Source organism: Cygnus olor, chromosome 16, assembly GCF_009769625.2.
Source record: "Cygnus olor isolate bCygOlo1 chromosome 16, bCygOlo1.pri.v2, whole genome shotgun sequence".
NCBI classification, from domain to species: domain Eukaryota; kingdom Metazoa; phylum Chordata; class Aves; order Anseriformes; family Anatidae; genus Cygnus; species Cygnus olor.
This window is the reverse complement of record NC_049184.1, coordinates 8,377,492-8,392,713: the sequence shown is the minus strand read 5'-3', so window position 1 is coordinate 8,392,713 and position 15,222 is coordinate 8,377,492. Positions and strand designations below refer to the sequence as shown.

Sequence of the window (15,222 nt, the reverse complement as noted above, 5' to 3'; positions counted from 1 at the left end):
AAGTTTACTCTTCCCCTCTTCTCCTCCGGGAAATGAGTAGACTGCCTGAAATGCTTCTTCGGAAGTTCACCATCAGTCTTTTGCATCTTTTTCCCCTTTTGCACTTGGTATGAGTTGTTTTGTTGATAGAAACCCTGTTCTGTCATCCAAGTACCTGGGTATTCCAAGTTTCATATTGAGGAATGTGCACCCGTAGCATGGCAATCTCTTCCCTGGTGCAAGCCCTCAGCAGCTTTAGGGTTTTTGCTTTGGCGGCTGTACATGCACAGCAGCGGTGCAGCAGGGGTGAGCACTGTGCTGTCACCCCACGTGCTCTGCCAATACAGCCCGGTGCAGTAATAAAAGTGTCCATGAAAACTGGTGTTTATTTACTTCGTAACATCGGCACATGTAAGACAAAAAGGATTCGGGTGGTGAAATTGTCCTGCCTGCACGTGACATTGGGTGCGTTGATGAAACCTGCCATTGGTCTGTTAAAACACAAACTGCCATTGCAGCCACTTCTGTTTGTGTAAGGCAGTTTGTAAGGATCACATATGGTGTATGGAGGATTTTCAGTCAGAACTAATGAGCTCAAATATGTATTCTTCATTAATGAAGTTTAAACACCATCGAAGAGTTAAATAAAACGATGACCCTTGAATATCTTTTAGGTTGGGGAGATAAGCATCGGTCTGTAAGAACGAGCACCTTGTTCTGTTCTTGAGACGTGTGTATCCTTGCCAAGAGCTCCATTTCTAACATTGCAACAGGCTGTGGGCTGGCACTTGCACAATTAGTGTGCAGAGATAGCTGGCACCACCAGCAGTCCTGCCAGCCCCGGCTTTGGGCTGTGGCTTTCTGCTCAGCCCACTCAGCAAAACAGGCGGAGTGCAGGCGGTTGGTGGGACAAAAGGGAAAAACAAGGTTAGGGAATAGACAAAAGTTAAATGCCAGCACTGGGGTTGACAACATGCTTTCATTAAAAAAAAAATAATATATATATATATTTATCTTTGGGGATCTTCTTTAATATATGAGATAAAGATCAGCATTTGTACTGCCAGGGTTTTCAGCTGCGGGTGCATGAGTTCCCAGCTCAGCACTGCACGCCCTGGAAGAGGCTGTGAGGCAGTGAGGTAGCGGGATTCCTGGGTTTGCTGATAAACATCCCTGCAGTTGTTGCAACATGCGACTTTGTTATTGCTGGTTGTAGTGCTGTGTTTCATTGGCTGGACTTTTTTTTTTTTTTTTTGGACAAATTCCTTTACGTTGCATAGGAACCATGTGTTAAAAGGCTATGTAGAAGACTTTGTGGTAGAAATGCTGGATATTCTTTGCTTGAGCATTGATACTACTGATAATCGCCTTCAAAAACTTGTTAGGCAGGAAGTTTTTCTTTTGTTTGTCTAATTAGGTTTTCAGTTTGCTTTCCCTGTAATTCAGGAGGTTGTGAAAACTGTGACTGTAGCCAGGGAGGAATTTCACAAAACTGTTATTTTACACAGCAGATTCTCCGATGCCCTTTCTTGTTTATACTTAGAACTGCATTATTTTTAGACTGATTCTCAAACCTTATCGTAACACATCATTTGGAAATTAAAATTCCTCCAGCAACAGGTTTCTCTGTGGTGGGAATGCTGTGAGAGGTCATGGCTTCGATTGCAGAACATGTGCTAAATTTGGGGTTATTTCACTTTTGTGAAATTGCTTTGTACATCCATACTTTCACGGGTGCTGTCAGTCTTGGCTGCCATCTCATTTGGGAAAGCACAACTGTAAACAGTTTTGCAGTGCTAGGTGTTAGTTTTCAAAGTATTGAATTCATAGTTATTTGGAAAAGAAAAGATTAGGAGCATTGTAATTGTATGTAAACAGCTGGGTGGAGCACACTCTTCTAAAGGTAAAATGTTCTGCATAGCTTGTGGGTTCATTTGCCATTTTATTTTACATGCATGATGAAACAGGCTGATAAGTTATTGAACTTCCTAAAATGTCTGGAAGTCTGCTTTGGAAACTTAAATATTGGCTTGAAAATCTGCCCTGATATTTAGATTTTTTTTTTTGAGCTTACAGATGAATATTACATTGTAAAAATTAGCAGCACAAGTAAATTATCTATTAAACTCTAGTAGTACCCTGTCAAAGCCTTATCCTATAGTGAATATTACAATATAGGTACCTAGCTCTTTCTGCTGTTCAGTAGGATCCTGAAAAGAGGCCCAACCTAAAAAATAAACAAAGGTAACTGGTTTCAGATGTCTGACTGGAAGGGCTGAGCAACTCCCTCTGTAGTTGGGAAGCACGTCTGATGAAACCGGGTGTGTGAACACCAGGTTTGCTCCCTTGGGCAAAGCCCCTTGTTTGGAGCTTTATCATAGGGGTCATTCTAAATTCACAGTAGTTAAAACATGAAATCAAGGCTAATCTTCTGTGGTTTTCTCCATCATGAAAAAAGGGAAAATACGTTTTTTCTATAGACCATATCAATTTTCTATTGCAATCCAAACACAACCATTTTCGTTTAAAATTGGAATACAAGTTTCTCTTAAAGCGACTATTGGTTTTAGCTCTTCATTTGCAAACACAAAAGGGAACTGCAAATAAAAGTTACCAAGCTACTAAAATATATTGCTGGGGTAGAGTTTGTGAATTGGAGTGTGTAACACCAGCTTTACTGTTTGTGCCATGTTGGTGACAGCTTTTCTGATGTGGGTATTATACACAGTCATGTGGGGAAGAAGAATTTTCTCTTTAGTTTTCTTAACAAGAAAAAAAAAGTTTGTGTATTTGACAAAAATCAATAGTTTCAGGAGCAAGTGTAACTTTTGGAAGTGGGTTATATTTGGGCTACTGGTGTTACTTAAATTTTTTTTATGGTACTACCTGACAAATTGTCAATGATGGAAGTTCACTGAGAAATATTACAAATCATAGGCAATGTCCCTGCGTAAAGGTAAGCAGAGATGGCAGCAATGGTGCTGCAAGTCTGTAGAAAGTCAGTTGCCTCTTCTAGATACTCGAACATCAAAGCATCTCCAATTATTTTATTCCAGTAATTTGATCTAGGTGATCATTACTATTAGCCTTTCGAGCTGTTCTCATTACCCACTGTGTTTATTTTTGTCAGATTTACCTGCGTTTTCTCTTCAGCAAATGAACAGTTTACAAAGTCCTCAGGTATTGAGGGTTTCGCTTACCTGGAGCTGGTAAGCAGCTATTCAGCACCATCCAAAATTTGTCATTTCCCAGTACCGACTGTGTGCTATGTAGTGCTCTGCGATCCTGTCAGCGTCTGTCTGAGAGCTGCTCTGAGTGAGAAAAGCATCCTTCCCGTGTCTGCTGGCAGCTCTGTGCAAATGGCCTAGGTTGGTCAGGCTGGAGAGCCCACCTCTTCAGGGCTCATCTGCCACTCTTCCTGAAATGGAAAAATGTTAATGTACTTTGATTATGGGAAAAAAATTAATAATAATATCTTTTGTATGGTTTTAAAAGCTTATGAGGAAATTCTCCTGCAAGTCAGCCTTGTGAGGTTAATACCTGTGTATGAAACACGTGAGGAGACCTGTTCATTACTTCTGGAAGCAAAGTTGACTTTTATTACCCTATGTACTGAAGGAAGTTACTTAACTGATAACATTTCTTTCTCTTTATTTGCATCCAGCAGGTACAGACAAACAAACAAACAAAAAGCTATTCTTGTAGAAGACCACATTCTGTGTGGTAAATTGTAAACTGTTCCTCATGCTGCATGCATCTTTCTGGCAAGACAACAACTTCAAGAGCTGAATACTTTGTGTTCTTGCTTAAATAGTTATTTACTTTTTCATTTAGTTAGGTGTGTATTCAACTAAAATTCTGCATTACAGTGCCATGAACCAAGACAGATCTTAGCAGTGTTTTCTGGAAAGACTTTTTGCAAGAGCTCTGAAGCTCTTAGTTCACAGTCTGGCTGGTGGTAGCTTTCCCAAATGTCTATGAAATCCAACAGGACTATTTCTAAATAGAGGGGGGAAAAAAAGTAGGAAAACAAGGGGGATCAGGAGGAGATTGGCTTTCAGTGAGAAACAGTGACAATAGAACAATGACTCTTTCGGGGTTTGGGAGGTTGTAGTGCTGCCATTTTGAACAGAGAGCGTGGTGCTGGGGCCTGCATGGCTCTGTGGCCATGTTTTGTTTCAGTACCAGCTCCAGTCCTGCCTGAGGTGTTGGCTCATGGCCCGGCAAGCTGTGAGGCAGGTCTGCAGGGCTCCAGCTGGCAAGGAGTCAAGCTCTTGGCTTGAAGATGCTCATAGCATGGCGGATACCTGGCAGATGAGAGGTGGCTGGTGATGGATCAAGGACCAATCCTCAGATGTTCTTCCCAGCTGGTGGAGAGGGTCTGGAGTGCGTGTGTGTAAGTCAGGATTAAAGATTTACTTCTTGATATAAAGTTAGATGTTCCTTCCATAGGTGTTGTGAGTGCCTAAGATGCTGCGGGAGAAGAGACCCAAGGCCTCGTACGGTTTGGCTTGGTCATCCAGAGAAGAGAGACCAGAGATACCCTCGCAATGTTATCAACAATCAGAAATACAACTTTTTTACGTTTCTCCCTGGGGTAAGTGTGAAGAAAGTTGCTTCTCATCCCACCCCAATGCAGTGCCCAATTTCAGCGCTTCTGCAGAAGGGAAGTGCAGAACCTGGAGCTGGAGGAAATGAATAATGTTCACATTGCGTTTGGTGGGCCTCCTGCAAAGGCTGAAGGGAGCTGTAGCAGGACAGACCCATGCCTGGTGGGATGAAGTGGTGAGGAGGGCTCCACCACTCTGCCTGCACCAAGGCCCTGCCAATGCTGAGAGAGGAGCCTGGGCACATGGTATGAGCAGCAGCTCCTTGGTGTCCTCTCTTCCTGGGAGGAGCATCTGGATTATCCATCTTATGCATTCTTCTGGTGGCAGCAGGAGAAACAAGTCTGGTTCACTCTGCTTTTAAAGTCAGAACCCAGTCACTGACTGGTTGGGTGTAAAAAAGAGCCGTGCTCAAGTTTTCTGAGTTAGCTGGGTTCCTCTAATGTCTACAGCATGATTTTGCAAACAAAAATCCTGTAGCTGGTTATGTTTCTGTTTACTGTGAGCATCCCTTTGCAGAGTGGGGATTGTTAGAAGTTTAATTTAAAAGCAAAATGATTTATTTGTGTTAAAGATTTAGGCCCAGCTACATGGCAGTGTTATTCAACAGGCAGAGTAAGGTGATCTTTAGCAATGAATTTCCAGACTACTGTAAGTGAGCATTTAGACACCAGAGGAGCAAGCAAAAATGTTTCAGATTTAGTTTAATTTGTATAACTTCTGAACTCCATAATGTTTTTCTTTCTCTTTTTTTTTTAAGGTGTTATTTAACCAGTTCAAATACTTCTTCAACCTTTACTTCTTGCTGTTGGCCTGCTCTCAATTTGTCGTTGAAATGAGGCTTGGTGCACTTTACACATACTGGGTTCCTCTGGTGGGTAGCTTAAGGTTTATTTATTCCAGAAAGTTTCAGTGTTTGACTCAATTTCTTTTTGCTGCATTTTTTCTAGGGTGTAAATCTACACTTCAAATCATGTTGTGAGCTTACTCTTTCAGGCTTATCTTGTACGTATTGTAGGATAGATGCCTGTTTTGGCTTTAAACTTTGTTTTGTAAAGGTAGGACCAGGATGAGAGAGGACTATGCCTTCACCTTGTTTGTTGTCTTTTAAAGATAAAAGCCATATATAAAAATATATATAAACATACTTGTACAGCCTCATACTTGCTTAAGGTGCAGATACTCATTGCTTCCTGCAACCATTTACCCTTTTCTTTTGATAGCTATGTGTTTCACCTGCGTTCGAAGGAAATCAATAATAATCAGCTTTGAAGCACAAACTCCAGTGCTGTCAAAGGATGTAATGAGGAATAGTTGTGTGGGCTTGTTAGATTTCTAAAATGTGCTGTATGAGCCAATGAAAACCATGTAAATGCTTAAATAGAGGTAGCTGTATTTTTTTTTCTTCAGCTTTTATCCTAGTTAAACTATTATTTCTCTCTTTATGTAAATATCTTTTCTGCTGCACTTACGCTTATAGCGTTACAGAATAATTTTGATTCAGAGGCACCTCTGGTCCAACTGCCTGCTCAAAGCAGGGCTGTCTTTAAACTTAGGTTGGTTTAACTCATCTAACTGAGTTTTGAAAACCTCCAAGGATAGGCATCTTTTTTACTTTAAAGAAATGACACAAAATCAACTGAAAGTTGATTATAAAAGCACAATGTTTTAAGGCACTACTTGTTTGCTCTTTTGTGAAATGGTGGTGGTAAAAATCTATGGCTCAATTGAGGCAGGGTGAGGAGGGGCAAAGAAAATTTTTCTTGCCTTTCAGACTTCCAGTACAGTGAAATCCCTGGCAAAAGTCAGAAAAGGTGTAAAAGGGCAGCTTCAGGACATTGCTTCTAAAACTCTGTTTGTATCAAAGCCTAGATCACACTGAATTCTCTCTCGAGCATGTGCTTAGAATTGTATTTGCACTATGAATTCAACACGACTTTCCCAAGATCCTGTCCTATAAATAAAGTACACAGGAGCTCCCTTTCTGGGTTTTGTATAGGCAGCTGCGAATTGTCTGTGCCAGGTGAGCAATTAGCGTTTGGCATATGAGTTGCCAGAAAGCAGCATAAGAAAGGTCTTTGTTCGTTACTGGCTGCTAGTATGAGTCCTGGGGATAGGATGACATATGTGATGGCATAGTGAGACTGAACATGTGGGAATATTTTGAGGTTATTATTCAAAGACTCTTTAAGTAGCTAAAACATAAGCTGAAAATAGCCAATACTTTAAAAAAAAAAAAAAAAAAAACAGATAGGAATTTCTAGGTAAACACACAAATGCAGTTTGCATGTGGAAGAGAAATGCTCATTTTCTCAATTTGTTGCTTACCATAATGAGAGAACTTCTGTGGTGGTGCAAAACATGCTGGTGATACTGAACAGTGGGGTGAAATGCTTCTCCGAAAAGACTGAATTTCTTGTCTTCTTAGTTTCAGTGTTTGTGAAAGCAGCACTGAATACCTGCATTAAAAAAAAATAATTAAATGCCTTACTTGTGACTCTCTACATGCAGTTCTTGTTAAGGAAACCAGGCAGGCTTGCAGAAAAATCGGACTTACACATGTGATCCTCATTGTTCTTTGTATGGCAGAAATGTTGTCTTATATTTGTTGTAGGAACTTTCCCTCCCAGTTGATAAATATTGTCTCTTCCCAAATGTATATATGTTGTTCAAAGGCAGTAGATGCAGCTGAAAGGCTAGGGGAATAATATTTAAATTTCATTTTAAGGCCATAAGGGAAAGAGATTTAATTAAGACAAATATAATACCCTTTTGAAGGGTCATTTGCATGCTTAGATCTTCTTTATTTCTGCATTTTTAAAAAGTGCCAAAAAATACAGCATCGCATTTCACAATTAACTTTATTTTTCCCTGATCTAGGTCATGCATTTTGACACTATGAATATACTAGAACTAATGAAATTTAGTTTTATTATAGGACTGTACGAGCAGGAAGGTGAAGTGTATCTCAGTCCCTTTATTAATTACAGAAACTGCTCTCTTGCACTCTCAGTAGCTTTCAGGTCATTCTTCATTGTTCTCCTTTATTTAAAAATAAAAAAAAAAAGTGAGAATTTGAATTCTTACTGGTTTGGGTAGTGTTGTTAGCAGCGCTACGCAGCAAGACTTTCCTGAAGTGGTCGTGGAGTTCAGGGTCACAAGTTCTTTGTGCCTGACTTAAAAACTTGTACACAACTTTTTTTGGAGGTGTGTGCACAGCTGTTCTTTCTAAAAATGAAGTTAAAGTTGGAAATTCCAACCCATTGGCCAAATCTTCAGTTTGGATAGGTTGATGTTTACAAACATTTTCTTAAACGTTATTGAAAGAGCAACACACATGTTGTTGACAGAGATAATGAGTGCATGGTTGCAATTTTGTATAATACAGGCTGTAAAAAGTTTATATTTCTTTTGTACAGACGCGTTTTCACTTTTTAGTGAGTCCAAGCTGAATAGTGTCTAATAAAAATAACTTCATGGTACTAGTCTCATAAAGAATTATTTTGCATTAAGTTAGTTTTTTTTATAGTGAAGGGAGTGATGTGGGCATTTTCCTCATGACATGAGGAAATGACCTCCACAGAAGTCATCCACAGAAAACTAGGACTAAATCCCTAATCAGCTAAATAGGTAATTATACAACGAGTATTTCATCTCGGTGTGTTTAAGGTGCTTATACACGCATTCAGTTTACCAGCATGAATATGTACACAGGAATGTACAGACACATTATATATGTGTATGTGTGTATATATGTTTATATATATGTAAAAATCTGGGATATATTAAATCTTTATGTAGATTATATAAGCATATGAAAAAATTGCCGAATTAGGTAAATTAACTGTAATTGTTCTATTTTGGAAGGAGAACTGAGATTTGAGGGATTCTGTCTTATACTGGACTTGTGTAACCTCCTTCAGTTGTGGTTACTCACCTGTGAAGTGAAATGAAATATTTTCACACTTAGAAAAAGTGCACAAAGATTGGCATGGGAAATACTGGCTGATCATCACAGTAAAGGTGAAAAGCACAACTGCATTTTTCTTAAGTGGCAGGTCTAGCGTGCATTTGCTGTTAGGAGTCCTGAACAGCACCACCTATCACTGTAATGATTTAGCAAGAGAAAATAGGATAAGGAAATGCGGATTGTTGACATTGGTGCTGATAAATATCATGCATCGCTCTTATTAGAGGCAGATGTGTTTTTTCCTGGCCTTTTCATCCATTCTCTTTCCCCTCCCGTGCTCTTTTCAGGGATTTGTGCTTGCTGTTACCGTCATCCGAGAGGCCGCAGAGGAGATCAGATGTTACATGCGCGACAAGGAAGTGAACTCGCAGATCTACAGCAAGCTCACAGCGAGAGGTCGGCTCTGTGGCTCCAGCACGGCCAGGGCTCGCCGCTCGGTCGCATGTTGCTGGGGCTGGCCAGGCTGGGTGGCAGCGGGCGCTGGGCTTTGGGGGGCTTTCCTGAGGAGGCAGAGGGCTGCTGCACTGCTTAGTTGTTTCAAATAACTGCCCAGCATCATCTTGCAGCGTGGGGGGCTCACCGCAGCCAGCCCCCTGGGCAGGGAGGATTTCCAAGCAGCTGAGGTTTCCCTTCTGCAGAGCTGTGACATGAGAGAAGCGCTCCATAATGGTGCATGGGTGAAGGCAGGAGAGGCAAACAGCATAGTAGGAAGAAAACGAGTGGGGCTATAATAGATATGTTGTTTGGATTCTTTTTTTTGTTGCTTTCCTTTCCATTTTGGTAACGATACATCTGTCTTTCCCCTCACATGTGTTTTTGCTTGGTCACCATGTGGGGAAGAGAAACAGATAAAGGAGGATTCCTATAAAGTAGCACTTCATATTCCTTAATGGAAACAACAAATGTATGCCTAAAAAAGAGAGGAGGATCTACATCGTCAGATTACTTGCAAAAGTACTTTACTAAAAAATTAAACTGTGAAATTGTCAGAAGATGCTTATGCAAAAGGAGATTCAGCTAATGAGGGGGTGAAAGTGGGCTGTGTTGTAGTGTCTAATACTGGGATCCCCTTCAGCACAGATACTGCAAACCATAGTTAAGTACAAGTATACTGATGGAGCTTGGAAGTGCACATGTTATATTTAGGGCGACTTGCTTGACATGCTGACACATTCTGTCCCTTAATGAACATGCAATACCAGTTGAGTTTCATAGTTCTTTTTGGGTTGTACCTGACAGGGACTTGTATAATGCAAGTCCTTTGCTAAAAGAGTTTGTGCATGTCTGCTGTTACCACATCTTCTGTGTCTTTCTGTTAGCAGCAACTGAGGTAGTTCCTTAGTATTGATAATATCTTCTCATGTATTTTTGTACGCATCTTCTTTAGCCACTTTCTCCAGCAGTGAGGAATTCAGAGTCCCCAGGCTGCTATCAGCTGTGTCTGCTCACTGGCTCTGGCCACTGTTTACAACTTGGTAGCACCTAACAAAGACATTTAAATTCTCATTTGAAAAATTGAATGCTGCCTGACTATGGAGTTGCTGCTAATACCATGACAATGTCGGTGAGGCCAGGGTTTTGTTTTTAAAAAGGGAATGAACTGAATTTAAGCAACTGTTTTTTTTCATTTCTAGTTTCTTTGTTATAAAAGTTTATACCCATGAATTAAGATGCAGTGAACTAGGTGTATTAAAACTACGCTGCTTTCAACACTTGCGTGTTTAAGAATAAGCCTGCTTTTTAAGCATAATTGCTTAAGGCTGTATATATTTCACATGCCAGGAATTATGAGACAACTCCAAACTAGGGAATTTGAGTTTCTGAATATTAAATCCCCCTTTAATAACATGTTCTTACTACAACACTTAAAATGCTTGGCAACCAACAAAAGCCCCATCCAAGAGGGGTGTACTACGTCTATTTAAAAATATAAAAGAGTTGCCTTCTGGATTCTATTCAATGATCTATAAGGGGCCTGACCTCTCCTTTAGTTCTTTTCATATTGCTATTACGTTTCCCATGAATGATTTCCCTCCCCCCCGTCCTTTAACTTCTCTAATTTTGTGAAAGAAACCAAGGAGGATTGGCAGCTGGGCACTGGCAGAAAATCTTAAGCCACTTTGTTTTTAACACACATTTGGTGTAGAAACAGTAATGAGATGCTAGCAGTATAGCCTAGAGTAGGAAAAATACAGAAAATTATTTCTGATTGCCTAGTGGCTTGGGGAGCAAAGCCACTTTCTGTCTCTCACTGCCTCCACTTTTTCACTGATTAAAACCTTAGCACCTCTGAGAATTATCTATGAATGTGGGAGTAGCTTGTGATGCCAACATGGTTGGGCAAAGGTTAGGTGTTTTATTTTTGTGTGCTTATGCCTATTAGAACAGAAGAAAATGTAGGCAAGCTTTGGAGCAAGGGCTTCATTGGGTCAGAAGTAAAAGCAGTTAGTACCAAAGTTAGGGTAAGTTGAGAGCAACTGAACTTAACCATTAATTTTCAATGCAGCTGACAAATCTCCAGGTAGGACTCATTTCCTTTTTTGTTGCATGGCACAGTTCATGCTTCAGGAGGTTGGCACAGCCCTGTACTGAAAAGGGGCATTGCAGAAGGGTGCACAAAAACTCTCCGAAATGTTGCTGGCTGGGCTAAGCCTCACAATAGTTTCACCTCTAAAGCCAGTGCTTAGGAGGGGAGAGATTAGGTGAGGCCTGATGCTGAGCACTGCTGTTCTTGGAGATTGGCTATAATGGATCTAATGGATCGCTGTAGCTTTCTCCAAGCTATTTTTATTTCCCCTGAGTAATTGCACTAAGCTGCCATTAAGGTGACTGGAGAATAGTTTTCCAGTCCTCAACCTCAGCCTCCCACCGCAACCTCAGGGCTGTAAATACATTCTCTGCTCTAAATGAAGGCGGGGGACTTAAGCACAAGCTTGTATGCTCTTTTGAATAAGGACAGAGGTAAACACAGATATGAGTGCTTTCCTGGATCGGGATCCTCAGTTTCCCTTGGGTGTGCTTGCCTGTGCCGAGTCCTGCGGCAGGGGTCCTCCAGCCCCACTGCCAGCCTGCACCCCACTGCTTGGAGCTGCCTCTGGCACACAGCATCGCTCCTGTGCGTGGGGCTTTGTGATGCATAATTCCTGCTCAGCTTTGTAAGCTTCACGCAGCTGCTTTATTTGTAGAGAAGGAAGAATCCTCTTTGGATAACCTTTTATTTTGAATATAGTTGCTAAATTGCAGCGACTGTAGTCTTTTTGGAGGCCAGCGTGATGCAGAGCCAGCAGGTATTTTCTGTGTTCATTTATTTTACATAACATCATAAGGAGAAAAAAAAAAAAAAGCACCCTGAACCTTTCTTTTCTTTCTACCATTATGATCCATTTATGTTCCAAAATGTTGAAACCAGAAGGTTTTTTTTTAATAGAAAGCTCTTTATATAAAAGACAGTTGTTTGGATTGTAATAAAAAATAATCAAATTTCAATCCCCTATTCATAAACCTACAAGCCTCCTTGTGTTCAAAAGTCTGTGTGCTGACTTTCTGCTTGATAGAAAGCTAGAACTGTGCTTGCAAATTCTTGGTTTGTTTTTCTTCTCTCTCACTCCCCCTCCCCGGGTAACACTGCATAATAGAGAGAAACTCTACAGAAAGCAATGGGAAGAGACCTCCTACTGAGGGGTGCTACTTAAGATACAGATCATTGGCATTTACCAGCCATATAAAAACAATATTTTCCCAAACCCTCTGAGTCCTGCTCCACAGTTTATACAGCATAAAGCTGCAAAAGCCAAAACTTTGTTGCAGCACATCCAAACCACCCTTTTGTTTCTTCAGATGCATTTGACTTGTTTTAATAAACCTCTGGCTTAATCTTTAATTCCAAATTAAGTATTTTGAACCAAGCTGTAGAAGCTGCGCATATTTATTGTGAGATCTTGACTTTAGTACTCACATGGTAGAAAAAGGTTTCTCTCCTGGCTAATATATTTGATACTTTAAATAATCTGCTTTGTTATATCCCTCACACTGCAAATTTTGTGGTAATTCCAAAGGACATGGATGAAGTTGGAACAAAGTACTTGCACTACATTGTCTCCCTATCTATTATCAAAAAAAAAAAAAAAAAACAACAAACATCAGAACATAGCAGAGAATGAAACAAGCGTCAAGCAAATTTTAAGAACTTAACTAACTTAATTTAACATAAGAGATCAAGACTTTTTTTTTTTTAATTTTGTTAACCACTGACTTTATTCTGATTAACTTTTGAAAATATGAACTGGAAACAATGTAAGTGCTAAATACACCTAGGTGTGTGTGGAAGAAAGCACTTCTAGATGTATTTATAAAAGCAGTAATTTGTTATTACAAAAATATTTTAATAGTAGAGCGATATTGAGAAATGAAGCAGTTGTGTTATTAGTATTATTAGCTAGTTTCTTAAACACGTGTGAGAAAACATCCAATGTTTAGGAGCTAGTTTCCCCACAGAAAGAAAAAGGAATTACAGAATTCCCAAGATCAAAATAAAACTAATTCAAGTAAGTTGCTTTATGGGAGTCCTGAGTCAAAGGAAACATCTGGTCCTGCGCCTTCTTAGTGGGACATATGGTACATACTGCAGAGATGTCATCCACGAGAGTCCAGGAGTAGGGCTGGAAAAGCAGAATTAGCTTTGCTGCCTGAAAAGGGCATCTCATGTATACAAGAGTTATAAAAATGCATATTGGTTAGAAAGGTCCTCTCCTTCTTTTACTTAAAACCAGCTGAGGTTGGGAGGATAATTGACAGTTATCGATACAAGGCAGATCTGCTCCAGTTGCCTTTTTTTTTTTGAATGGAAAAAATTTTGGAGCAGTTAACATTGTTTTCAGAACAGTGATCTAGAAAGCCCTTTACATGCATAACAGTAGGAAATAATGGTATTGTAACTTTGCCCAATTTTATTTTTCATCATGAATTTATTTCATTAAGTGATACAAAATTTTCCGTGCCTGACCCCTGCAAGTAGTGCTGCCTATACTGGCAGTCACTAGCTCAATCCTTGTGATCTTTAAGAGAAATACATAAAATATGGTTGAACGCACCTATACTGCCAAGAACTTTTCTTAGTGCAGTGGCGCAGGAGTTGCGGTGCCTGTGTGCAGAGGGCTCGGTTCGTGTCCTCCTTTGCACAGAAGAATATTCAAAAGCACTTTTTGTTGTTTCATGAATAACCGTATTAAAAGGGGAGGAAGAGATGTTATCTGTCAGACCCTTTTAGTGTCAGAGTACCTAACTTTGTATAGCCCATACAGAGGACTGCCAGGGATGCTTTTTGGGATCCTCTCTGAGTGCGGCTTTTCTTTTCAAGCCTCTGCGTAATGGACTCTTAATCCCCCGTATGCTTCCTGCCGCAGCAGAGATGTCTTTAGCCCGGCATTTGTTTTGTTTACTTTTTTTCAACTAAAACTCTCACAAGGCAAAACCCAGAATCTGCAAAAGACCTATGAGATATTTGTGAAATGGGCCATGACTGCTTATAATTTGTAGGAATAATTACAGCATGTAAGGAAGTCTGCATTTATTAGCAGCAGTGATGAAGCATGTTGTTAAGCCCGCAGTGTGTCACCAAAGCAGCAGGCTGCCGGGAGCCCAGAAAGGCTTTCATTGTTAATTTGGAGCAGAAACACTGAAGCATATCCTGAGAAGGATGCTAATGAAGGGACTGCCAGTAGTAAAATCCTAGTGACCTTTGTGCTTTGTGCTAATTTCTGCTCCCCTCCCTTCCCCCTTCTCCTTTCCCCCTGAGCTGCTATCTGGCCAGTTAGCCCCTGAATTTGGAGGTACAGTAGGAGTGTTGTCCGTGCCGGGGTGAGCTCCCACGTGCCTCCCCCACTTCCACTCAAATCACAGCAGATTAAAGAGGCTTTTGTTGAAATATAACAGACAGACACTTAGAGGCAGGGTTCAAATTAACTGATTATAAATCACTAGTTAGTCTGCGAAGTCAAATCTAGAGCTGGCTAATGATTTGAAATTACTAGCCAATTGTGAAATTAATCCCCTGTTTTAAAGCAACTGGGAAATGCTTGAGAGCTGCAAAGAAATACATAGGTGTTTTCTGGGGGACTCGTGCTCTGTGGGGTTTGTTCGGGCTGTGTCCACACAGAGGCCGAGGAGAGGAGGTCGAGCTGAGCCAGACACGAGAGCTGTGGCGCAGGAGGAAATGAGCCTGGTTTTTAAGATGTGCCCCTTTTAATTGTGGCTTCCAGGTCTTGCTTCGGAGAGTTCAGCTTTAAATTTTCATCCACTTGGGGAAGAGGGGTCATGAGCTCATGGTTCCCTATTGTAGCTTTCCTGTGTTTGCACTATTGTCTGCCTGGCGCATGCTGGAAGTGTTTTCAAATTCCTGGGTTTGATGGCTTGTGTCAGAGTTGTCACTAGAGGGTGACAGGCAGCACCCCGAGCCCCGTCCTGCTGCTGCAAGGCGTGGCTGTGATGTACCGGTGTCTTTCCTCTGCAGGGACTGTGAAGGTGAAGAGCTCTAATATACAAGTAGGCGACCTCATCATTGTTGAAAAGGTTAGCCTCTACATGTCTGTCTTTTTTGTAAAGTATGTTTCTTGCAAGACCATTGAAAATGAGATATTTTGAAGTTGTATTTGTTTTATGGTAGGTTCA

At 40.7% G+C, this 15,222-nt stretch overlaps 1 protein-coding gene across 1 annotated transcript in view; it reads left to right on the top strand.

Moving 5' to 3' along the window:
- The window catches only part of ATP9A (ATPase phospholipid transporting 9A (putative)), a 61,514-nt gene that overhangs the window by 4,510 nt on the left and 41,782 nt on the right, over nt 1–15,222 (top strand). Inside the window, exons 2-5 of the mRNA XM_040575821.1 lie at nt 4,432–4,576; nt 5,347–5,460; nt 8,844–8,952; nt 15,065–15,123. Of these exons, the coding sequence (XP_040431755.1) occupies nt 4,432–4,576; nt 5,347–5,460; nt 8,844–8,952; nt 15,065–15,123 (427 nt within the window). The remainder of the gene's footprint in view (nt 1–4,431; nt 4,577–5,346; nt 5,461–8,843; nt 8,953–15,064; nt 15,124–15,222) is intronic.